The sequence below is a fragment of the Diabrotica virgifera genome, chromosome 7 (assembly GCF_917563875.1).
Source record: "Diabrotica virgifera virgifera chromosome 7, PGI_DIABVI_V3a".
NCBI classification, from domain to species: domain Eukaryota; kingdom Metazoa; phylum Arthropoda; class Insecta; order Coleoptera; family Chrysomelidae; genus Diabrotica; species Diabrotica virgifera.
This window is the reverse complement of record NC_065449.1, coordinates 248,741,070-248,768,405: the sequence shown is the minus strand read 5'-3', so window position 1 is coordinate 248,768,405 and position 27,336 is coordinate 248,741,070. Positions and strand designations below refer to the sequence as shown.

The following is a 27,336-nucleotide window of genomic DNA, read 5'->3' as shown; positions in this document are numbered from 1 at the left end:
TAACCCTTATAAAATAATATAATGTATCTAATGTATCGATTTTTTAGGAACCAGAGATTCTTTTAAACAACAGACAATTGCAATTCCATACACAGGGGCGAGGAGCTCAGGGTTTGAAGGACTACGAATTTGTTATTGATTTTCATTCCAATGTAGATCATCATGTAAGTAATCTTTCCTTAGCAGTATTTGTTAGAATATAAGTATTAACTACACGTAGAAACTATTATCATCATCATCCAACCAATTTACGTCCACTGCTGGACATAGGGACATATTTTAGCGCCCTTTCAATCTACTATACAAATACATATAAAATTAATAAACATTTTTCAAAAATTTAAACCCAGAATGAAAGACTACATTATTACTGAGGCCGAAAGTCCCCGAAAACTTCTATAATGTTTATTTTAATAAGTTACGGGGGTGAAAATAAAAGAGAAAATTTAGTGTGATTTTTAATAATTGCAAATATTTAATTCAAAAGAAACTTTTTATTTATTTTAAGGGACTATCGGCCCTCAGCAATAACGTTATCTTTCATTCTGTGTTAAAAATTTAAAAAAATACTTATTTAGTTTTCTCAGGATTCCAAAAAAATGAATACATTTAAAACACATTGAAAATTCTGACAGGCTACATTTTGCGCCTTTCCTCTTAAATTATTTGCAACATTAATGAAGCACCCTGCATATTAAATTAAACATATACATTTAAGTAAATAAACAACAATATTTTGTCATTTCAAAGTTTTCAAACAAATTTTATACAGGGTGTCTACATAACTAGTAACCATATAGGAAACTGTTTTATGTTTTACGAGAAAAAGTTATTCTTCATAAAAAGGTCTGCATTGTCCAGAACTCAGAATGCAACCATCAAATATCAAATTTTATGAATCTGATACGAGGTATGTCAAAAAATATGAATTTCAGTCAAGAGCAAAGTACGTTTAGTTTTCACAATATTGAAAAGTTATTATGAACAGTTGTTCAGCATTAAAAACTATGTTTCTATATGAAATTACACCCTTCTAATTGAAATATATTGTGATATAGAAAGACACTTTACTTTTGATCGAAACTCATATTTTTTTTACATATATCTCATATAAAATTGAAAAAATTTTAATAGGATTTGATAGCTGCATCTTAGATTTTAGACCATGCAAAGCTTTTTAGAAAGAACTTTTTATCGTACATTAATTGTACTTTTCAACAGCGCCGTTTTCGTTTATTAGAAATAATGTGATAACTCTTTTATTATTAATAATTAGGCCTTTTCAGTTATTAGAAATAATGTGATAACTCTTTTATTATTATTAATTAATTAATCAATAACAATAAAAGAGTTATCGCATTATTCGTAATAAATGAAAAGGGCGTTGGGTATCTGTAATTTGAGAAAAAAATTTCAATTAAAAGGATGTAATCGCATATTAAAACATAGTTTTTAATTAATTCCAAACAACTTTTCATAATAATAATTTTCGATATTGTGAAATATAAGGTACTCTTGTTCGAAATTCATATTTTTGATAGTTATAAGATTGACACAATTTTATATTTGGTTGTATTTTAGTTTTTAGACTATGCAAAGCATTTTATGAAGAATAAATTTTTTCCTTAAAATTAATAATAAAAAAGTTTCCCATCTGGTTCCAAGTTACGCAGACACAATGCCTTAATTATTTTCTTTTTTTTTTAATAAATTGTAAATTGTGGATTTTATTAGAGGAAACCCGATTATAACTATTTAAAATGAATTATTATTATTCTATGCAATGATTGTGATACTTACCATTTTCACAATTAATTTAATTTCCACATCCACACCACTTAAAATAACAACAAATAAAAAAGATTGTCCAATATTTTTTACACGAAAACAAAAGTTTAAAATCAGGGCAGAACAAACCCAACGGATATTGCAATAATAGTCGTAGGTAATTATTAACGCCAATATAAAATAAAATTTTAAACCTTTCACTGCAGGAAACCACCCGTTCACCAGTAACAGTAAATAATGTTTGTGCCTAATAAACGCATAGACGAGAAGGGAAAAGATACTCAAGTCAAATACATAATCATAATTCATAGAATAGGTATTTGTTTACTTAAGGGTGATTATCATAAATTCGATTTACTTTATACGAGTAAAACTGCTTGATTCAGCAAGTTGTGTTTTTGTTGGAGTAAAACTGCTAAGTTGCGTTTTATGGGTGTTTCTACTCGTTTATGTTTCTACTCGTCAAGGAGTGTGATTTGATGTTTATTAACAGATGATGTAAACTAAAGCGACACTCAAAATAATAATTTAAAATTGTGTAATTTATATTTCTTATTTACCAAACCTTCGGTTTGGCGCCCCTTTGGGGTTACGCCCGCGTGCGCCGCACGCGTTGCACGCTCGGTTACGGGGGCCCTGCTGATATCATCTGTCCATCGTGTAGGCGGCCTTCCTCTACTGCGTTTATGTTCTCTTGGTCTCCATTCCACTAGCTTTCGTGTCTATCTTGAGTCCTTCCAACTTCCTAGCAAGGCGACGTGTCCTGCCCAGTTTCATTTGAGCTTGGTGACACGTTCTATAATATCTGTGATACCGGTTCTTTGTCTGAGATCTTCGTTTCTTATTTTATCCTGTAGGGTTATGCCCAGCGTGGATCTTTCCATACGTCTTTGAGCAACCATAATTTTCGACACTATTGCCTTGGTTAGAGTCAGTGTCTCTGCTCCATATGTCGTTACCAGTGGCACATATTGATCAAACACTTGTCTTTTTAAACTGATCGGTATACTGCTCCTAAATATGTTTCTCAGCGCTCCGTAGGCTGCCCAAGCAAGAGTTAATCTTCTTTTTATACACAAGCTTAACCACAAGCTATATCAAGCATTTCTTTTACCCTTTTCATTCTTCCATCCAGCCTTTTTTCTGCTTTTTTTAAGGGGAGGGTATGGTTTGAAATCAACATTTCAAGCACGTTTTTTGATTTTTTTTAAACTATGGAAGAATTATTTTATTTTTAAATTAAAGAAACACATTTAGTACAATTCAAAGAATATACAAAAAAAATTTCAAGGTAAAATATTGAAAAATAAGACAACAGTGGCAAATTTTTACAGACATCTCCAAAAAAAAAATGGATTTTGCTGTGGACATCAGAACTCGTCATATTGGATCATGTGAAACAAAAAATTAAAAAATATTATATTAGCTTATGAGTTTGTCGAGGTAACGTTGTGGAGTTTTTTTAGTTTTAATGATTTTTAAGTTTTTGGTACTGCTCAGAAGTCAAAATAACGAAATTTTCTCCAAAAAAGGATGAAAATCAACATATTTATTATTGTTGAACAAAAAGTAAGCACAAAACAAAAAGAATCTGGACAGTGTTAACTTACGAAATGTCTAAAGAAAATCTGTGCCAAATTTCTGGTGGATCGGTCAAGGAGTTCTTGAATTACAATGTCCACCTCCTTTGAAAAAAGCAGTTTTGACAAAAACACATTTAAAGTTTTGACAACTTTTTTTTTCAATTTCTTTTTTTTTTCTGTCAAATCATAAAGTAATTTACAAAGAGAAGGGAACCAGCTCTTGAATGTTTCTCACTATGCCCAAGCATGCTGGCGCGAAACTGCTGCAAAGCCAGTCGAAGGTGGGAATATTTAACATGCTCTATTTCCGGTAATTTTGCTCCGAACAATCTGAAATTTCCAGAAAGTATTCTTGAAGTTATTTACTTTCACTTCAAAAAATAAAAAAAAATTTGGCGAGAAGATGATTTTGTATAAATTTAAAATTATAAAAAAATCAGTTAAATCTAAAAAAATTATTGATTCACACACTTTTTAGCTCAATAAAATTACAGAGTTTTTCAGCATTTAAAACACTTTATTTAATTAAAATTATTAAAATTTTACTGTTAACAATTTTTCCGTTTTAGATAAGGCGAAAACGGTGGGTTCGTTGGAAAAAATATTCCCTTGAGATTTTTTTGCATAATCACATTCGTGAGATACCCCAGAATAAGCTTCAAGAAGTCGACCATGCGAAAAGTGGTCCAAATTTTTTTAAAACAAATTGCATAAATCAATGTTTTCGGCCTAGACAGTTTTTTAGGTTTTTTGGACCATTCTGGACAAAAAAGGTCACTTTGTAATTTTTCTTTAAAGTTGATCATTTTCGAGTTATAAGCAATTTAAAATTGAAAAAAAACGAAAAATGGCAATTTTCAAGGCCCAAAAGCACCAGTAAAAAATATTATTTTTCAGGTTATCAAGTGCCTAAATTAAAGTTCAAACCTTCTTGTATCCGTTCCCGGTGAGTATTTTGGACTTATTTTATTTTAAACTATTGTTTTTTAATTGTTAATGCAGCGCTTATGATAGGGCGGGCGCTCGGGCTGTCGCGCGTCTGGAATATATTATATTATGTAGCTCGGACGTTCTCGGCGCTTTTTTATACTTGTTAACTATACATACGTTTTTGGTAACCATGTTTTTTAGTTTTTATAAATCAATATGATTTTTTGATGTTTATTATAATTTTTGAAGATATACAGGAGTTGCTAAATACTTTTGTATATTATGGGCAACACTGAACTGATTAATAAATCGAGTTGATTCATATACAGTATACTAGTGTGACCAACTAGTCCGAAAAATCCGGGACATGGCCCGAATTACGAAGTTGTGTCCCGGCATCCCGGACAAGGCTTCCGGGACATCCGAATTCTCAACATTTTGGTAAAATTATATTTTGAAATATAGAATACATTATTCTTCCAAGAGTTCACATCACACTGAATTGGTAGGACGAGAAAATATTTTTGGTTTTAAAAGGCTTTCTTCTTTCTCTGAAATTCATAAATTGTTCAACAAATATGATAGTAAGATGTAATCAACATAAAAATGTTCTGAAGTTGTTTTCTTGTGGCATGTTTGACAATTATATTTTTGGTGGGATTAAGCCACAATTGACTGTAATGATAATTAATTTTTTATATTAATTTAAGGTTACATTTACTTGGAAATCCGTCAGTTGATTTTCTAATTTTTCTCAAAGTTTGAGAACGATTTCCGGATTGAAAGTGAAGCAGAGAATATTGTGGCTTAATCCCATCAAAAATATCATTGTCAACATAAAAATGGCCTGATTTTCATTGAAAAGTCCCGGATTTCAGGTATTTTTTTCAGCATTGTGCCGAATTCGACTGAATTTGAGTTGGTAACACTAAGTATACACCGCAAAATACAAGCAGGCACCTGTTGCATCGTACAGGTTTAATGCAGGTCAGCGATATATTCGTAAACTATAACTAAATAATTAAGTAGTATATTTTTGATATCGGCGATTTTCCATTCAAATTATACTTTAAAATTTTAATCTTAAAAATTACTAAATTTAATTTTAATCTTAAAATATTTTAGATCTCAATGATAAAAACTAAAAAAAAATTTTTTGCTAGTTGCTACACATTTGTAAAATTTCGATTGCTTTATTAATTTTTTAATTGTTATTTATACTTTCAAAAATTATAATAAACATCAAAAAATCATATTCATTTATAAAAACTAAAAAACATGGTTACCAAAAACGTATGTATATTTAACAAGTATACATACATATATAAAAAAGAATGTGTGTGTACTTTGTACATACGTAAGAAGTTATACTTCTATTATATGATTTTTTTAAAATAAATATATGTACTTTAAATAGTTTGTTTTAAATTCATTTGGTATTTTTTTTAAACACCAAACTAATTTTGTGCTTACCGCTTTCAAAAAATAAAAAAAAGTATAGGATTGCTCCGGACTCGAACTCAAGACCTCTCGATCTCTGGCCGAATGCTATACCAAATACGCTACGAGGACTGTATCTGTATCGGTTCGGACGTACCTAATGACAATTCACGGTAACAAACAGACAAGGTGAAGTATAATAAATATACAATAAAATGTTTTAATAATACTCATCTTACTCCTGAGGAAGACACTAATATATTCTTTTCACACCTTTTCTTGCACTGATATATTTATACATAACTTGAAAGATTTAGCAACTAAACGCCATACTGTCTGTGTGCGCATGCGCGCAGTATTATGAAATTTTACTCTCAATCGCGCCTAAAGAAGTACAGTGCCGGCAAAAAAATGTTTACATTGCCAAATAAATCACCAAATTTGCAGACAATTTGCATGCGTTCTGCCTGCGCTTGGAGGGGAGGGGAGGGGAAGGGGGATAGCGTACTTGCGACGGCAATTATCTGTAGTTTACGGACCGCTTGGATTATTTAGGTTATTCTGCGCGTTTGCACTGTAAACAGTTAGTTTTGTGTAGGTAGTCAGTGTTAAACTTTTTCTCATTTACCGCGTCACGTTTGAGATCGTCAAATTCTAAATTGAACTGACAAATATGAGTCAAAAGAGACTCACAAAAGAGGAGAAGGTTCGTGCTTTAACATTACTGGAGAAATGAGACTCTGTAATTACCGTAGCACGTGATATTGGTGCTTCAAGAGTGGCTATTTATCAACTGAAACTTTCGGCTGCAACGTTTTAGTTGATAAATAGGCCCTCTTGAAGCACCAATATCACATGCTACGGTAATTATAGAGTCTCCTTTCTCCAGTAATGTGAAAGCACCAACCTTCTCCTCTTTTGTGAGTCTCTTTTGACCCATATTTGTCAGTTCAATTTAGAATTTGACGATCACAACTTTACGCGGTAAATGAGAAGAAATTTAACACTGATTACCCACACAAAGCCAACTGTTTACAGTGCAAACGCGCAGAATACCCTAAATAAGCCAAGCGGTCCGTAAACTACAGATAATTGCCGTCGCAAATACGCTATCCCCCCTCCCCTACCCTCCCCACCAAGCGCAGACAGAACGCATGCAAATTGTCTTCAAATTTGGTGATTTATTTGGCAATGTAAAGATTTTTTTTGCCGGCACTGTATAACTTCAAAAAGCGCCGAGAACGCCCGAGCTACATAATATAATATAGTCCAGACGCGCGACAGCCCGAGTGCCCGCCCTGTAATAAGCGCTGCAATAACAAATAAAAAACAATAGTTTAATATAAAATAAGCCCAAAATACTCATCGGGAACGGATACAAGAAGGTTTGAACTTTAATTTAGGCACTTGCTAAGATCAAAAATAATATTTTTTACTGGTGCTTTTGGGCCTTGAAAATCGCCATTTTTCGTTTTTTTTCAATTTCAAATTGCTTACAACTCGAAAACGATCGACTTAAGAGAAAAATTAGAAGATATCTTTTTTGTTCAGAATGTTCCAAAAAAAAACCTAAAAAAAAATTGTCCAGGCCGAAAATATTGATTTTTGCAATTTGTTAAAACAATGTTTAAAAAAAATTGGACCACTTTTCGCGTGGGCGACTTCTTGAACCTTATTCTGGGGTGTCTCACGAATGTGATTATGCAAAAAAATCTCATGGGAATATTTTTTCCAACGAACCCGCTGTTTGCGCCTTGTCTATTTGAATTTATCCATATTAAACCATGTTTTTAATATGAAAAAAATTTAAAACATACCATGTTCTGGAACTTACTCGAATGTTTTAGTTGATAAAATTAATTAATACACACTAAAAAAAATTAAACAGTAAACATGGACAAGTGATAAGGATGTGTCATGTATATATTATAGAATTATTTGCAAGTAAATAGCATGTTACCTATTTTTTATTTTAAAAGTTTATCTACTATTTTTTTTGTTTTTAAATGTTATGTAATTGTAATTTATTTGTTTTCGGAGCTGTCAAGTTGTTTTGTATTAATCTTTTTGATAAATCAAACTAAGAAGCGCCTGGGAAATATTTTAATATATTATTACAGTCAGGCCCGGATCTACAAATTTTCGCTCCCCCTGCAAAAAACACGAAGGGCCCTATGAGCAATTCTAGGCATATTCGGTGTCTACCGGGTCTGGTATACAAGGTGGAATACCCCCAGGTAAACCCCCCCTTCGGCGTTCCAGGGTTCCGGATTCTTCCCCGGAAAATTTTGAAAAATTAATGTTAAAATTGTGAGTTTTAAGGCACTGTACAAAGTCATAAACAGTTCAAAGATTTTTCAAGTATTAGTATTTTCCTCCTGTCAAGTTGGGCAGTTTCCTCTGCCAACCGAGTTGATTGCCAATAATGATCCAAGACCACTTAATCTCTCCTGACTCATACCATTCCTTGAATAACTTCTAATTCGCTTTAACACTGAAAATGATTTTTCACTTGATACTCTGGGCTAATTCGCAAAATACAAGAAAAAGTTATTTACCAGCAATTTTATTGCTGGAATTGAATCTTATGTCCCTATATATTAATAATATAGGTATGCAAAGTCCGCAGATAGTGTGTTACTTTTTTTATAAACAAAATGGCGCCCGAAAATCGTGTTTTTTTCAAGCTTTGCTCTATAACTCCAAAGATTTTAACTTTACACCAAAAACACCCAAATAAAAATTCACCGTAATTAAATTCTGCATCGAGACGTGTTTTTCCTAATTTATTTCGACGAAAATTTTCCCCGGAAAATGCGGGTTTTCCAACAAAATCTTTAATTTTCAACTAAAATTTTAGATAAGTAATTGTTTGTCAATAATTAAATAACTTGGCAATATAAAAGCTCTTTTCGTATAGATTATAATTCCAGAAGCCGATAAAAATTGAATAAACAGTTTAGTAACAATTGAATTGTTAATTAAAAATTTATGGTCGCTATAATAACCACAATAATTATGATACATAAGAATAACTATGATTTTTGTATAAATAGATACTGTACCTATCTAATGTACTTTACAGAATTAAAATTGGACTATTTAGGCGGCCTCGGGAATATTTTAAAATTATAAACAATTTTTTAGCTTATAAACAAATAGAATATCTCGGGAAATAATAAATTAAATTAAATAATGAAAACGGTATTAGAAAAAAAGCGGCAGGACGCTTCTTTTAACAGAAAAAACTTTTAATTGTGATGAGTGGTTCCTGAGATACAACCGGTCAAAGTTGACCGGCATTTACGGCAAAGATATAAACAATAGGATCATAATTTTTGAACCATCACCTTTTTATTTTTGTCCTCTTTCTTCAAACCAATTTTCATATGTTTAAAATACTCATAACATATATTATTATAATAAAAACTATCGATATTACGAGTGAAAATTGTTAAAAATAGCAAAATTCCAGTCAAAAATTAGGTTCGAGAAAATGTAATCTCAAAATTCAAAATCGGTATACGTTAAGAAAATGCATTTTCCCGGCTTCCCGTGGAGCAATTTTCTTTATTCTTTTTTTGTTCCCAAGTAACTCGAGTAGAGCCATCTAACTAACGCATTATTAAATGTCAAGCTTGCTTTTGTTTTGTTATAATAGATTAATTTATTTATAAGAAAAGAAAGCTACATATTTTTTCCAGTTGTAGACTTTTTTTAGATAAACTTACTACAAGTGTATCTTTTAACGTTAAAAACACAATAATTCTCATTTGAAAGCTGTATAATTATTTAAACAATGTTTATTTAAACAAATTAAAATTTTTTGTTATAATGGAAAGTCAATGGAATAATAACAGAACCCATAGAAACAAACACAGGAATCAGGCAAGGAGATTCACTAAGCCCTCTACTGTTTAACATAATATTGGATGCAATAATAAAGCAATTGAAGAAAAAAAGAGGGTACAAAATGGGCAATAGAGAGATAAAAATACTCTGTTACGCCGATGACACCGTGTTAGTAGCAGAGTGCGAAGACGACCTACAAAGATTATTGCACGAGTTCAACATTAACACAAAAGAAATGAATATGAAAATATCAGCCCAAAAAACAAAAAGCTTAGTAATTGCCAAAGAACCTCTTTGATGCAAATTGGAGTTAGACAATCAAATTATACAACAAGTAATGACTTTCAAATATCTGGGAATTAATCTATCAGCCGACAACAATATCGAAGAAGAGGTAAAAGACCAAATAATTAAAGCCAGTAGAACGGCCTGATGCCTAAACGACACAATTTGGAAAAACAAACACCTAAGATTGGAAACAAAGGCCCGAATATATAAGTCAGTTATTAGGCCAGTTATGACTTACACGGCCGAAACAAGACCAGATACAAACAAAACACGAAGACATCTGGAAACCAACGAAATGAAGATCTTAAGAAGGATTGCTGGAAAAGGACTACAGGATAGGGTAAGAAGTGAGGAAATCAGACGCATATGTGGGGTAGACAATATAAATACCTGGCAAAGGACAGAAAAGAAGAGTGGAATGAGCACATAAGCAGGATGTCTGAATCAAGGATAGTAAGAATAGCCAGGGACAAGTCACCGTTAGGCAGGAGAAGTATAGGACGCCCAAGGAAAAGATAGAATGACAACTTAGGGGCAGAATGAAAGGCACCGTTGAAGAAAAACAGGCAGCACTGCCTATATAAAAGAAGAAGAAGAAGAAGAAGTTTTGGACCAGATAACAGCGAAACTACAAGGATTCCATGGTGCCTGATGTATGCTGATGATGTAGTGTTAATAGGAAATCGTGAAAGAGACGTACAACAAAAACTGGAACAGTGGAGACAAACTCTGGAGAAAAAGGTTTAAAACTTAGTAGGACAAAAACAGAGTATTTGGAATGTTCAATTAAAGATGGAGTTACTACAAATAATATGGTATCTTTAAATGGTGAAATGATTGTGAAAAGCAATAGTTTTAAGTACCTAGGATCGGTATTACAGAGTAATGGAGAAATAGATGGAGGTGCTTGCAGTAGAATTAGGGCTGGATGGATGAAGTGGAAAGAAGCGAGTGGTGTGTTGTGTGACAGAAAATTCCAATGAAGCTGAAGGGAAAATTCTATAAAACAGCCATAAGACCGGCTATGATGTACGGAACTGAATGTTGGGCAGTGAAAAAGAAAGAGGAACAACGAATGCATGTGGCGGATATGAGACTGCTTAGATGGATGAGTGGAGTGACAAAGAAGGATAAAATTAGAAATGAGTATATTAGGGGAAGTCTAGGTGTGGCACCAATTGATGCCAAAATGAGAGAGAGCATAGGTTAAGATGGTTTGGTCATGTTCAACCGGGTGAATTCAATTGGGTGATTAACGTCGAGACGTTAATCACCCAATACGAAGAATAGCTGAAGTGCAGATTCCTGGAAGGAGTAGGAGAGGAAGACCAAGGAAGACCTGGGGGGGGGGGAGACAATAAGGCAGGACATGTTGGTAAAGGGGATTAACATTTATATGGCCCAAGATAGAATTGTGTGGAGAAATGCAATTAGGGAAGCCGACCCCGCATAGGGATAAGGCAAAGAGAATGATGTTGATGATTCAATTTATTATTCGTTGTCTCCGGATTTACTTTACCAAAAGTCCATTCTGTTGCTTTTAGCATTTGCTCTGTTCTAGTTTTTATTTACCAGACTTCACTGCCATAGGATATACTGCTCAGGATTATGATGTTAAATATTTTTTTCTTAATGGCTTTTAATATTGTCTTTTGATTCCAGAGGACCCAATTTAGTATTGATATTGCTCTCATACCCTGTATGTTCCTATACTGTATTGCATGGTCCACCGTGCCATCATTGGGAATATGTAAGCCTAGATATTAAATAAATTTAAACATTTTTCATAAGACCTGATTGTGTTCTCCACTGTGTAATATTATGTCCTGTTTTAACCCTTTCCCCCCATGCACATAGTTTCTGCTTTATTTACATCTACTTTTAGTCCCCATTTACTGTAATCTTCCATGAGTTTCCTTGTCATGTATTCCAAATCATCTTGGTCCTTTGCAGAACATTCGAAGAGCAGTGTTTGTAGCGTTTTATTGTTGTTTAGTGGAATACTCGTATTCCTTCACATTTTCTGTTCCATATCATCAATGTCTCTTTAAGGTAAATTTTAAAAAGCGTTTGTAAGATGCAATATGCAATAACCCTGTTTTAAGCCTTTAGCTACCATGAATTTTCGGAGAGTTTATTTCCTAGTTTTACTCGAGCCTGGTTATTATTAATATACCAGGAAGGATCTGTTTTTAGGTGGATGTGAAAGGTGGCATTCGGATTTTTGCGGATAAAGTTAGGTGATAACTTCGTTAATAAAATTGACTTATGCTCCTTCTCAAATATGCCCGGAACATTAACAAAAAAAATAAAATATTTAAAAATTTCAAAAAATTTCGTTTTTTTCTACTTTCTTTGCTTATAACTTTAAAACGATTCATTTTGGAACAAAGTCGTATAGTAATAAAACAAAGATAATTAAATTTTATATCAGATACGATTGGTTAAAAATCAGGGTTGGCATATAAGTTCCCCATCTTATAAAACCCAGTGGGCTTTTTCTGGTTTTTTCAATTGATAAAACCCACTATTATTGGGTTTTTTGGGGTTTTTTCAAAAATAGCAAATTTTCAGTTGAATGAACGTCATATACATATATTTATTTCTGAATAAAAACAAAAACTAGCATAAATACCATGAAGTAAGTAGTAGGTGAATACAAAACGAGAGAAACTGAAACTAGACTAATAAAACACTTATTTTAAACATGGTATATAGACAAATAAAAAAATAAACAAGTTTCTTGTTAAACAAAGCATCAGCAAAGCATATTAGTTATAGTTATCAGGAAAATCAGAATCTGTATTTTTGTCACATTCCCAATTCCCATTCGTTATTCGTTAGACTCGGTCGAGGACGAGGACTCGGTTCTTAAATGATTATATATTTTTACCAAGTTTGCAGCTCTATCGGTACCTAGTCTGTTAGGTAATGCGAAGCTTAGTCCATATTAATCCATATGAAGAAAAAATCCGCTCAATAGATGCAGATGAAGCTGGACATGAGAACAAAGATAACATATAAATACAAAATTCATCTGGTATTTTATTTGTTTTTTATTTTTTATTGATATCAGCTTCCACCATTTCTTTGTTGAGAATTTTGCCATTTTGTTTACCAAGTTTGCAGCTCTATCGGTACCTAGTCTGTTAGGTAATGCGAAGCTTAGTCCATATTAATCCATATGAAGAAAAAATCCGCTCAATAGATGCAGATGAAGCTGGACATTAGAACAAAGATAACATATAAATACAAAATTCATCTGGTATTTTATTTGTTTTTTATTTTTTATTGATATCAGCTTCCACCATTTCTTTGTTGAGAATTGTTTGACAAGTTCTTCTTTGAAAAGTGTTGCGGGGAACATATATGTATCCTTAATCTTGAATGATAACATCACTGCCAAAAACTCATCAGAAAGATTCGATGCAACCCATTGTTCGACTGTTTCCTCTTCTTCCCCTGTAAGTCGTCTTCCCATGTATTTGGGATCCATAGTATTTGCAAAAAGGTGAAATGGTTGAATGGCAAAGTCATATCTCTTTTTTATTTCTTGTCTGTATGACTGTAACAAATCATGGTCGAGGGCATCTTTCCATATTTCTACTGCATCAGAAATGTTTACAGAATCGCTTTGGAATCTGTCTAGAGCTTTCACAATAACGGCAAGTTGTTTTTGCAAATACAGAGCCTCTCTATACACTGTGTCCGTACAGTATGGAACAAATTCTTTTTTAGCTAAACAGAGCATTTTAAGAAATAATCCTGAAACACGTCGATTTTTGATTTTAATTTACAGTATTTTAAAATAATATTCTACTATACAGGGTGAATTACTTTCGAGTAATGACGTCACCGTCATTTTTTTTTAAATGGAACACCCCCATTTTGTCTCAATTTTCGGATTACTCTAGTTGAGCTGATTTCAAAAATGTATCACATGTTGATTCAAATTGGTACAGGGTGGACAAAAATACAATAGCTTTGTGTGTGTTCATAAAGTAACGCGTTAGTTAAATTAACAATATTATCAAAAATACTTATTGTATTTTTTATATTTTAATTAATTTTGATTTTAATTAATTTTTGATATTGTTTAATTTAATATTTTAATTTAATATCAAAAATTAATTAAAATTTAATATTATGAGCACACACAAAACTATTGTATTTTTGTCCACCCTGTACCAATTTGAATCAACATGTGATACATTTTTGGAATCAGCTCAGCTAGAGTAATCCGAAAAATGAGAAAAAATGGGGGTGTTCCATTACGTCATTCCTCGAAAGTAATTCACCCTGTGTATTAGAATATTATTTTAAAATACGGTAAATTAAAATCAAAAATCGACGTGTTTCAGGATTATTTCTTAAAATGCTCTGTTTAGCTAAAAATGAATTTGTTCCATACTTTACGGACACAGTGTATATGGCGACATTATCTAATATTTTGGAGATATTTTTATCAAATTCTTGCTCCTTCTCTGTCCTTATTTCAACATATATGTGATAGTTGCTTATAAATGTTGCAAGACAGGCTTCATGTGATTTCCAACGGGTTTCATTGGGTAGCTGAGGCATTAGACCCTTTTTTTCTTTAAGCCACCCATGTGGTAAATGTTTATTTCTAAAATATTTATGGACCTCAATTATGTGCTTGGTAACTGTTTTGGGTGTAACATATGTTTCTAATAAATTCATTAAATGAGAGGAACACCCATATGTTAGTAAATTTGGATAAGTTTCCTTCAAAATGTCTTTCATATTGACCATTTTTGCCTCATTATCGGTACATATAGCAAAAACATCTTTATTACAAGTTTCTTTAATATATTCAATATTTTTTTTAGCTATTTCAGAACAATATAAAGCAGTTTTTTTTTTCATCAGAAGGCTCCACAGCATCAATCAATATACTATGTTCGCCAGTATGAATACTCGTAGCAATTATAGGGTCATTCTTAATACTGGACCATCCATCCTGCATCATTGTGAAGCTAACGTCTTCAGCACTGAGTTCACTTTTCAGGGTTTCTTCTATTTCCTTATAAACTGTATCTAACAGCTCTCCTGATACTTTCTTGCGGCTAGGTGGATCATATCCAGGTCTCAATGCGCAGATCATGTCCTTGAATAATTTATTATAGGCCTTGGGCCCGCATATACAATTATTATTTATGACCACACCGTTGAAACTTTTTGTACTTGTTATTTGGGTGGAGTCGGACAAATTTTGAGCTTGGCGCATTATGGTAGTGGGGCGTTTGTCTGTCAAGCGGTGACGAAGTTGTCAATTTTATGCAAGAAAAAAATTTATTACCACATTGGTCATTCTATTTTAATCAATGGATTTTATCATATAAACAACGAAAACAATTTTGTCGGACAAAAATATTGGGGCATATGACGCGTCGGACACGCTAAATATGTCAAATTTATGAAAATAATAAATTTATTACCACATGGCTAATTTTAACAGAATCTACCATAAAACATTTTTACAATAATGTGGTAACCTTGTCGGACAATTTTCACGGGGCATATGCGCAGTCGGACGCGCCGAAGATGTCAGTTTCCTGAAATTTTTTTATTTACAACCATTTTTCCGACAACATTAGTAGGTTATAAGTAATTATATTCTTAATCAAAAAATCAAAGTGTCGGACAAAAATATTGGGGCAACTCGACAGTCGGACAAAAAATTTAATTTTTATTAGTAAAGTATACTTTCAAATTATGCTGGGTTCGTGTATCCCTTATCTTTACAACCATTTTTCCGACAAAAGTAGTAGGTTACAAGTAATTATATTCTTAAACAAAAAATATAATTGTCTGACAAAAATGTTGGGGCAAACGAACAGAAAACTTAATTCTTTTAGGCTATCGACGAGGAATTATCAAAAAAAAATTTTAAAACAGTGTTTCTCGGTTACTTTTGAATCGATTTAGCTGAAAATTGGTACACACACTAAGTAAAGCATTTAAATGGTATGACGTAGATCGGAACCCAAAATTTTCTTAAAAAAATTTCCGACAAGAGGGAAAATTTTAGAAAAATTGTGATCTGATAATTTGTGTACATACTCCTTGAACAACGACAAACATCGTTCTGTATTTTTTTATCGAATTAAAAAAAAATTTCAGCACATGTATCAGGTTATAAGTAGTTATATTCCAAATCAAAAAATCTAAGTGCCCGACATAAATAGTGGGGCACATCCAAAGTCGGACAAAAAATTGAATTTTTATTAATAAACTATACTTTTAAAATATTCTGGGTTCGTGCATCCCTTATCTTTACAACCATTTTTCCGACAAAAGTAGTAGGATACAAGTAATTATACTCTTAAACAAAAAATTTAATTGTCTGACAAAAATGTTGGGGCAAACGAACAGGAAACTTAATTCTTTTAGGCTATGGACGAGGAGGTATTATCCAAAAATATTTTAAAACAGTTTTTCTCGGTTATTTTTGAATCGATTTAGCTGAAAATTGGTACACACACTAAGTAAAACATTTAAAAGGGTATGACGTAGAGCTGTACCCAAAATTTTCCCAAAAAAATTTCGGACAAGAGGGAAAATTTTAGAAAAATTTTGATGTGATATTTGCGTACATACTCCTTGAACAACGACAAATATCGTTCTGTAGTTTTTTTTTCTCGAAATAAAAAAAAATTTCCGACACAAGTATCAGGTTATAAGTAGTTATATTCCAAATCAAAAAATCTAAGTGTCCGACAAAAATATTGGGGCAAATCCAAAGTCGGACAAAAAATTTAATTTTTATTGATAAACTATACTTTTAAATTATGCTGGATTCGTGTATCCCTTATCTTTACAACCATTTTTCCGACAAAGGTAGTAAGTTACAAGTAATTTTATTCTTAAACAAAAAATGTAATTGTTTGACAAAAATCTTGGGGCAAACGAACAGAAAACTTAATTCTTTTAGGCTATCGACGAGAAAGTAATATCAAAAAATTTTAAAAGAGTTTTCTCGGTTATTTTTGAATCGATTTAGCTCAAAATTGGTACACACGCTAAGTAAAACATTTAAAAGGGTATGACGTAGAGCTGTACCCAAAATTTTCTTAAAAAATTTTCCGACAGGAGGGAAAATTTTAGAAAAATTGTGATCTGATATTTGCTTACATACTCCTTGAACAACGACAAACATCGTTCTGTAGTTTTTTTTTCCAATTAAAAAAAATTTCCGACACAAGTATCAGGTTATAAGTAGTTATATTCTAAATCAAAAAATCTAATATTTATATTCACCATTTAATGAATTTAATATTCACCATTGGCGCGCATACGGGTAATATGAGCCGAAAAATACGTAATTTAATATGAAGTCAAAAATGTATAAAAATTATTTTTTTTTAAATTGTACCAAAACGCCCCATTATTTTTGTCCGACAAGTGATCCAATATACATTACACATGTAAAAAAACAGTACAAAATAAAAATAACATCTGTGGTAATAAATAAAAAATTTTCAGGAAATTGACATCTTCGGCGCGTCCGACTGCGCATATGCCCCGTGAAAATTGTCCGACAAGGTTACCACATTATTGAAAAAAGGTTTTATGGTAGATACCGTTAAAATTATCCATGTGGTAATAAATTTATTATTTTCATAAATTTTAAGTTATTTTTTGGGTGTAACTACAATGATATTATGCTAAAAATGATGGTGTATCGCATATTTAAAATGCGTTTATCTCGAAAACGGTTGAGTTTAGGAAGATGAAAGAAGTATACCTTTTTTAAGTAAAACTAATAGGAAAATAAAAATTTTAATGTCAAAATTATACAGAGTGAGGGATAAAAAAAATTGAACGTAATAAATGAGTGCTGAAAGGCATATGTGGCGCCCTCTGGGCAATGCATAATTTTTGGTAAGAAATTTAGATTTCTCGACTCAAGAAACCCCCAGATATAAAATTTCATGTTGTTATCTCATACCTATCAGGAAATATTCAATAATAAATAAAAAAAAAGTTTAACTTTGACACCCTGTATCTCGGCTATTATAAACTTTGTACTAAGGTAAGTTAGCTTAAATCGGCCTATTTTAACCTCAGGAACCTGAGGTTAAGCTATGGCCCATTCTTTACCAAACACCCTGTATGCATAAAAATTACTTTTTCTTTTAATTGTACCAAAACGCCCCATTATTTTTGTCCGACAAGTGATCCAATATGCATTACACATGTAAAAGAACAGTACAAAATAAAAATGACATCTGTGGTAATAAATAAAAAATTTTCAGGAAATTGACATCTTCGGCGCGTCCGACTGCGCATATGCCCCGTGAAAATTGTCCGACAAGGTTACCACATTATTGTAAAAAGGTTTTATGATAGATACCGTTAAAATTATCGATGTGGTAATAAATTTATTATTTTCATAAATTTGACATATTTAGCGTGTCCGACGCGTCATATGCCCCAATATTTTTGTCCGACAAAATTGTTTTCGTTGTTTATATGATAAAATCCATTGATTAAAATAGAATGACCAATGTGGTAATAAATTTTTTTCTTGCATAAAATTGACAACTTCGTCACCGCTTGACAGACAAACGCCCCACTACCATAATGCGCCAAGCTCAAAATTTGTCCGACTCCACCCAAATAACAAGTACAAAAAGTTTCAACGGTGTGGTCATAAATAATAATTGTGTATGCGGGCCCAAGGCCTATTATCAGCAATATTGAATGCTATGTTACAGCCATAAAAAAATTTGGCTATTTTAATATCCAATTTCTGCTTTTCACTTGCGGAAGTCTGCACAACAAAGCTTTCAATACCTAAAACAATTTACATAAAATTAATTATGTTTGTTACTTTTCTTGAAATTTCTTCTTATTATAGTAGACCAGACACAGGGTGGGTAGAAAATATATAGATATACAAATATACATCCTGTATATCCTGTCAAAGTTTGTGTTAGTTTGGGCATAGTCAGTAGCATAAACATAATATGATGTTTTCACTTTCTGCGACGCCACTGGAAGTTACATAAAAATCGGCGAAAACACTTTACAGCAATAATTGACAAACTTTGACACCCCTTTATGATTTCGATAATTCGATATATGACAAAGTATACTAATACTTATTAGTTATTTTGACATTTTCTATTGATTTTAGATATTTGAAGTTTTGCCAAATAGTTAGACCACCCTATACATATATTATAGATTGAATCCAATATCAAAATTGAAGGAAATAATAAAAATAACAATTGGTTAGCGTTGGTTAAATTTTAAAATTTTAAATTACTAAATTTAAATTACGGAGAATTTATTGAATTGACGTAATTAATTCTCAAATATAGAATATAGTATAATGAATGATTTAATGATTTTACCATACCTGCCTGTCTTTTTCTTTTAATAGGTATATTCGTTGATGCACTTTCTTCAAAAAAACTGCTGCTACCACCACCACTACTACAACTTTCTATTTCACTCATTCTATTGATGTCCCCGTCAGCTCGTTCAGCCACTCTTTTTTTAGTTAGCACCGCACATTTCTGCAAGTGTGCTTTTATTCTTTCAATTTTGCTGCTAATTAAAATTTTACAATGTTTACATTCGGCTTTAAGCTTTCCTTCCGTTTCAATTTTGTTAACGTCTGCCCAACTGAAATCTAATTTTCTTCCACATCTACTGTTATTTACCATAATTTCAGAATGATGTAATTTCACAACTCCAGAACGCCACGGCAAAACGCACTCATCAATGCATCGCACAGTTAAAATTAACAAAATTAAGAGGTTTGTGCTCTAAATAAATCCCCGAAGAAATATCGGTGATTCCCCATTATCCGGCTGTTGGCGTGGAGGCAAATGACGTAGTGCAGGTGCTGATGCACTGATGGCCAGTGATGCCAAATGTATTTATTTATGTCAAGTTGCTTTATTTTGTAAGCATATTTTGTTATTTTATTATTTTTGCAATAAAATTCATAATTTTTGTAAAACTTTTAATAGAGCCGAAACTATATATAAAATCTAAATAAAAAACTGAAAATCCCCAAAAAAACCCGAAAAAACCCTAAAAAACCCAAAAAATCCGTCGGGTTGGGCTTTTAAAAAAACCCGGGTTTTTTCCAACCCTGTTAAAAATGTCTTAATTTAACACCCTTGCTGCAAAATAGCAATAAATATAAAATAAGGGGGCAAAACAAGCCTGTCCTTATTCAATGTTTTTCCATCACTTAGGTTACACTTGGAACCTTCCTAATTCGCTTAGAAAATTTTTGTAATGTGCTAAAACCGTCCACCAAATTTCATTAAAATTGACTTACTAGATTTTGCATAATAATAATGCAATCTAAACTTTTTTTAAAAAATTGAAATTTTTTAAAACCTTGCACAACAAAAACTAGAACACACAAAGATTTGTCAATTTTTTACATATAAAGAAGCACTCCACCTATCTTTACAGAATTGAAATCGGATTATTTAAGCAGCCTCAGCAATGTTTTAAAGTTATAAACAATTTTTTGGCTTATAAACAAATTAGTGCTGTGTCCAGGAGGGGTGCTACGGGCTCCTTTATTTAGATGGACTTACCCAAGTTTTTTTTATGTATTTTGACCCGTAAAACACGAATTTTTTGGGTAACAGTTGATCCGGATGTCGATAAGATTGTTATAAACAAAGAACTTGAGGAATTACATAACATCGATTTTTCGCAAAATAAAACATTTTTTTTGTATTTTTTGTTTGATTCTAAGGGCATTCTTGTTCCGGGCATATTTGAGAAGGAGCATAAGTCAATTATTATTACTGAAGGTGTCACCTAACTTTATCTGCAAAAATCCGAATGCCACCTCTCACATCCAAAAATACACGGTTTTTTTACAGATTAGTCCTGGTCTATAAGTAGTTCTTTAATTGCCTTTATGATATTTTATGTTAATAATACTGCTTAATACTAAGGCTTACCGGAGTTGTTTAAGGGGGACACTGTCATATGCATTATCGACATCAAGTAAATGTACCTCTTGGTTCCTAGTGGTTTTCTTTTCTATTATGTGTTTAACACAAAATAAGTGGTCCACAGTCACTTCAGTCACACAGTTTTTATTACCATTATAGATACCCCTTGTTGGGCTCTCTTGTCTTTATTCGTCATGTTTTAATGTTAGGGTTAGAGGACTTTAACTAAATTAAAATAAAGATTATAATATACGCAACGCAATTATACGGATATACACTGATATACAAAAATAGACGTATTTTGCACACAATGAGTCATTCATTCATTTTCTATGCAAATTAGTGCATAATTGAATTAGAAAAAATTTGAATGTATATAAATATTAATAAAAATGATAAAAATACATGAAAAGACGATTTATTATATTATTATACAGTAGGTAGATCAAGGATAAAGTACGTGCCTCCTAGTAGCGGGATACGGGCAACAATACATTGGCTTATAGGGCAGTCCTTACAGTAGGGATCCTGGCCTATACAGAAAAATGCAGGCGGGTGTGGGGTAATACTGCACTTTGGTTGCATTGGTGGTGTATTGGCTAAACGTGCCGGATATGGTGCTGATAGAAAAGGCATTCAGGCATCAAATATCCGAACAAAATCTTTTCAGGCCATAATAATGAAAAGACCTTCTCCAATGAATGTTAAAACTTATACTGAAATGATCGCATCTCCTAAGGTAAAATATGCCGGAAGTAAAATGAGCCTCCGTTCGGATTTCCGGGTGAGGACTATCTCAGGGGGAACACCATTGCAGGTTAGAAAAATCAGGAGAGGGTCGTGGAATCTTAGTAGTCTTACAGGTAAGAGTCTGGAGTTAGTGGATGCGCTCAAACGAAGGAGAGTTCAAATTGCTTGTATTCAAGAAACTAGGTGGAAAGGACAAAGGGCGAAAGAACTAGGTGAAGGATACAAATTGTGGTATGCAGGGAGTAGTAACATTAGAAATAGAGTTGGTATAATTGCTGATAGTGAAATGAAAGATAACGTAGTGGAAGTTGTAACAACGAGTGATAGAATGATGTCAGTGAAATTTGTAATTGATAAAGAGGTATTGAATGTTTTGTGTGTATGTTCCTCAAACAGGTCTGGGTGAGAATGAAAGAAGAGCTTTCTATGACCAATTAGGAGACGCCCTGAGTGATATTCCGTCAGAGGAGAAAGTTATAATAGGAGGTGATTTCAATGCACATAGGTGATTTCGAAGCAATACATGGGGGATTAGGCTTTGGAACTACAAATGAAGCTGGAGATGATATGCTTGAATTAGCAACAGCACTAGATATGGCGATTGTTAACACATCCTTTAAAAAGACAAAAACTCATCTTATTACGTACAAAAGTGGACAACATCAATCCCAAATAGACTATTTCATGATAAGGAAAGAAGACATACGTGAATGCAAGGACTGCAAGGTAGTTAGTGAGACAGTAAGCCAACAACATAAGCTGCTTGTTCTGGACATCGAAGTAAAAAGCGAAACTAAACAAAAATATAGGAGAATACCACAAAAATCAAGTGGTGGATGCTAAAAGATGAGAAAGAAGGTCTATTCAGGGAAAGAATAGTAGACAAAATATGTTGGAATCTGAAAGGAAGCCCTAATACAATTTGGAGAAAGATGGCCAGTAGTATTAGAGAGACTGCTATTGAAATACTTGGGAAAACGTCAGGAAGAAAGTTTGAGGATAAAGAGACTTGGTGGTGGTCAAACGAAGTAAAAGGAAAAATAAAAGAGAAGGGAAAATTATATAAAAAGTGGCAAGAAACCAGATCCGACACAGATCTTCAAAACTATATGGTCGCGAAAAAGGAAGCGAAAGTAGCAGTAGCAAAAGCCAAAGCAGAAGCGTATTCAAACCTATACGATCAACTTGATACCAGGGAAGGCGAAACGAAGATATATAAAATAGCCAAACAGAGAGCAAAGAAAGCAAAAGATTTTAATCAAATTAGATGTCCGAGATGAAAATAATAAAATACTAGTTCACGAAAAGGATGTCAAAAAGAGATGGAGAGAAGTACTTTGACAGCTTATTAAATGAAGAATTTGACAGACAGCCTGTGGAGTCAACGGAGACAGTAGCAGCAATGGTTACCAAAATAACAAACGAGGAAGTGGCTCAAGCGCTTCAAAAAATAAAGAAAGGAAAAGCGGTAGGACCAGATGATATTCCTGAGGAAGTATGGAGAGCATTGGGAGAGACAGGAACAAGGTGGCTAGCAGCTTTATTTAATAGAATTATGGAAGTTGGACAAATGCCAGACGAATGGAGAAGCAGTATACTACTACCTGTCTACAAAAACAAGGGAGATATACAACAATGTACAAACTACAGGGCTATAAAACTGCTTAGCCACACCATGAAAATATGGGAAAGAGTAATTGATAGACGGATACGTGTAGAGACCGAAATATCCGAGAATCAATTTAGCTTTTGCAGCGCAGATCAACAACAGATGCAATTTTCATTATAAGGCAGTCGATGGAAAAATACAGGATATGGATATCCATGAGGAAGTAATGACTAGTGTTAGGACATGTGTGGAAGAGACTGATAAATTTCATGTGAAAGTAGGATTGCACCAAGGGTCGGTGCTTAGTCTGTATTTATTCTCATTAGTTTTGGACCATATAACAGCGAAACTACAGGGTAACATTCCATGGTGCTTCATGTATGCTGATGATGTGTTAGTAGGAAATAGTGAAAGAGACTTAGAACAAAAACTGGAACAGTGGAGACAAGCTCTCGAGGAAAAAGGTTAAAAACAGGGCTGCATTTTGTCCCCACTAATACTTAACATCTATTCTGAGTTCGTTTTCAATACAGCAGTGGATAATGTTCAATGTGATATCAAAATGAATGGCGTTAATACTAATAGTTTGAGGTACGCGGATGACACGGTGTTAATTGCAAGCAATTTTGAGGAACTTCAACATCTGATTAATAGGATTACCACAACGTGTGATGAATGGACTCGAGCTAAACACCGCAAAGACAAAGGTGATGGTTGTCAGTAAAACGCTAATACAACCGGAAGTGGTAACAGCTTATGGTGAATAACTGGAGAGAACTAACAGCATGTTAAACCTTGGTTGTAACCTAAATGAGAACTGGGACAATGAGCAAAGACATTAGGATACGCATAGAGAAGGCCAGAGCTGCATTCTTTAATATAAAGAAACTTTTATGTCGAAATAACATTACTTTGAATCTGAAAATTAGATTAATGGGATGTTATGTGTTCTCTATTCTTTTGTATGGTGTCGAAGGTTGGACTTGAACGGATACACTTCTAAAGAATGTGGAAGCCTTTGAAATCTGGGTGTATCGGAGAATCCTACGAATAAGTTGGGTGGAAAGAGTTCGTAACGAAGTTGTTTTGCATCGGATGGGGAAAGTTACTGAAGTCGTCAGAACAGTTAAAAATCGCGAACTTGAATATTTTGGCCATGTTATGTGCCACCAAGAGAGATATAACCCTTTCAAAAGCCTCTTTGTAATCCATGAAAGCCACATGAATATATTTACGTTAGTCGCGGCATTTTTGGATTGTTGTTTGATTCTTCTTCTTCATGTCCATTGTCCGCTGCGGACGTTGGCTATCATCATAGCAATTTTAATGTTGTTTGCGGCGTTTCTGAAAACTCGATCGTTGTTAGTCTAAGTTTAAACCATTGGCATAATTTTTGAAGCCATGAGTGTCTTTTTCTTCCGGGTCCCCGTTTGCTCTCTATTTTACCCTGTAATATTAGTTGCAGTATACGATATTTATCATGTCTCATAATATGACCGAGGTATTCAAGTTTCCGTTTCTTAATTGTGAAAGAGATTTCTTTTTGTTTTCCCATTCGGCGCAATACCTCTACGTTGGTGGTGTTGGTTGTCCAGGATATTTTGAGGATACGTCGGTACACCCACATTTCGAATGCCTGCGCCATACTGCAAGATTGGAAATTACTTTGCATTTTGTTAAATGTTGCTTTGGACTTCTCAACTCTAGATCGTATTTCGGTTCTTTGATCCCATTTCGACTTAACGACTGTTCCAAGGTATACATACATATGCTCACCAGCATCCATTTTGTTTTATTTATGTTGATTGAGGTTAAGTCCTCTTTCTTCACTCGCTCCATGTACCCTGTACATAAGATGCTGACGTTCATCAATATTGCTGGAAGGTACGACTGTATCGTCTGCATATCGGATATTATTTATTAATTCTCCATTGATTTTGATGCCTCTGTTTGCTTCATCCAGTGCTTTTTTAAAAATTTGTTCGGAGTAAATATTAAAAAGGAGATGGGAGAGAATACATTCCTGTTGCACACCTTTTCGGATCTCAGTGCTCTCTGTGAATTGCCAACTTTTACCCTGGCTGTCTGATTCCATTAGAGACTTGTTACAATTCGGATGTCCTTATCATCAATTCCTATGTTATGGAGTAGTACATTTAAGCAAATATGATCTGATATTGCTGATTAATATTGCACTGGAATCTGTATGTGTTGTTCGAGAAGAATAAACCATCATCATCATCATCATTTGTGCCAATATTTCCCATTGTCTCACTCCCATTTTCACCAGATCTTTTCTGACTGCATCTTTCCACCTTTCGTCTAGGTCGTCCTACATTATCTTCTCCCATCTGGTCTTTCCGAAAATACAGCAAGATTGTCGATACTGCGTATCACATGCCCTGCCCATCTTTGTCTATTGGCCTTTATATATCTGACTAGATTTTCATTCCCGAAGAGAGACTCTAACTCGTTATTGTATCTGCGCCTCCATTTGTTGGTCACGCTGTCTCTGCAAGGGCCATACATCACTTGAAGAATTTTACGTTTCACACCAGCAATTTATTTACTTCTCTTTTTGTTAGCGTCCAGGTTTTGCTTTCATACGCGACTATTGGTCGTATTTATGGTATAGAAACCGATTATGGTAAAGAACCACAAACCGATGAGACAGTAAGAACAACAAGAAGATAATACAACCTTTATCTAATACATTTCTCACGATATTTAAATAATTAATATGTGAGAACCATTACGCAGCAAATCTAAATAGCTATCAGCAAATTTTCATGAAAAATACGCCATTAATTAGCAACCTCTTATGTATACAAAGTCAAAGGTATTTTTCAATATTAATTTAAATTTGAATCGTCAGTAGATAAGAAAGGCTTATAAAGAAGTAGGCGAGAGAAGAGGCCAGTGATTCGACGACTATACATGTAATAGGCGATATCCGAAAAGTGGATGTAGTTGCAGGTGTACTTTATGTGGCTCGGAAAGTTCTATATACAATTTTTTAAATCAACCCGTCCATTATGGGCTTCGTCGAATCCAAGGTAATACAACAAATTTTCAATTTATCATTGTGATCTTCTGTATTTCCACAATATTGGAAAAATAGTTTTCTTACACCTATCTATAAATCTGGCAATCGTGAGTGTGTTAATAATTATAAAAGTCATCATCATCAATGGTGCTACAGCCCTATAAAAGAGCCTCGACCTTCCCAAGTCTATTACGCCAGTCAGTTCTATCCATTGCCAACTGTTGTCAGTTTTCTACGCCTATTTTTCTACCATCCTCATCTACACCCACGGTTCTTAGACATTACTACGGTTGCCTAGATCGACTAACCAATGAACATTAAGGGTGCGATTACGTCACGAGTGTACTGTAATTTGAATCATAATATCATTTTTTTTAATCCTGAGAAAACTAATAAGTATTTTAAAAAAATTTAAACGCAGAATGAAAGATTACGTTATTACCGAGGGCCGAAAGTCCATTAGAGTAAATAAAAAGTTTCTTTTGAATGAAATATTTGCAATTAAAAATCACACTAAATTTCCTTATTTATTTTCACCTCTGTAACTTATTAAAATAAACATTATAGAAGTTTTCAGGGACTTTTGGCCCTCGGTAATAATGTAGTCTTTCATTCTGCGTTTAAATTTTTCAAAAATATTTACTAGTTTTCTCAGGATTCGAAAAAATGAATACATTTAAAAAACTAATGAGAATTTTGACGTGCGTCAAAATTTTGCATTTTGCTCCTTCCCCTTAATCGGTATTTATATGTCTTTGATGTATGGAAAATGGTCAAGATAGTTAAGAAATAAAGATGTTTAGTGGATTATAATACCTAATTATGGAAAACTGTTGATATTTATCCATGCAATATTTAGGGAAATCTAGGACTTCAAGTCGATGAATTTCCATTAATACTGGATTAACTATTGAATACATACTATCCTTAGAGATCAGCTAGGATTATGTGAATTAGAATTACTTTTATAATTTATTGTAAGAATTTAAATAATAGGTACCTAATAAATTTGGCCACACTACAGCCTGTACCTGGCATTCTAAAATATCATCAACATTATTACGTTGTTAATACATAATGAAATTTTAA

General features: G+C 33.1%; 2 protein-coding genes across 3 annotated transcripts in view; one reads left to right on the top strand and one right to left on the bottom strand.

The window, feature by feature from the left end:
* LOC114325242 (glycosyltransferase-like domain-containing protein 1) overlaps window positions 1-21,071 on the bottom strand; it is a 33,811-nt gene extending 12,740 nt beyond the window's left edge. The window contains exon 1 of the mRNA XM_028273244.2: window positions 20,849-21,071. Coding sequence (XP_028129045.2) covers window positions 20,849-20,891 — 43 coding nt within the window. The 5' untranslated portion in view covers window positions 20,892-21,071. The remainder of the gene's footprint in view (window positions 1-20,848) is intronic.
* LOC114325241 (very-long-chain (3R)-3-hydroxyacyl-CoA dehydratase) overlaps window positions 1-27,336 on the top strand; it is a 51,753-nt gene that overhangs the window by 218 nt on the left and 24,199 nt on the right. The window contains exon 2 of one of the 2 annotated variants that reach the window (XM_028273241.2): window positions 48-164. In XM_028273241.2, coding sequence (XP_028129042.1) covers window positions 48-164 — 117 coding nt within the window. Of the gene's footprint in view, window positions 1-47; window positions 165-26,104; window positions 26,258-27,336 lie in introns of those variants that run through there. The other variant, XM_028273242.2, reaches the window with a different exon arrangement.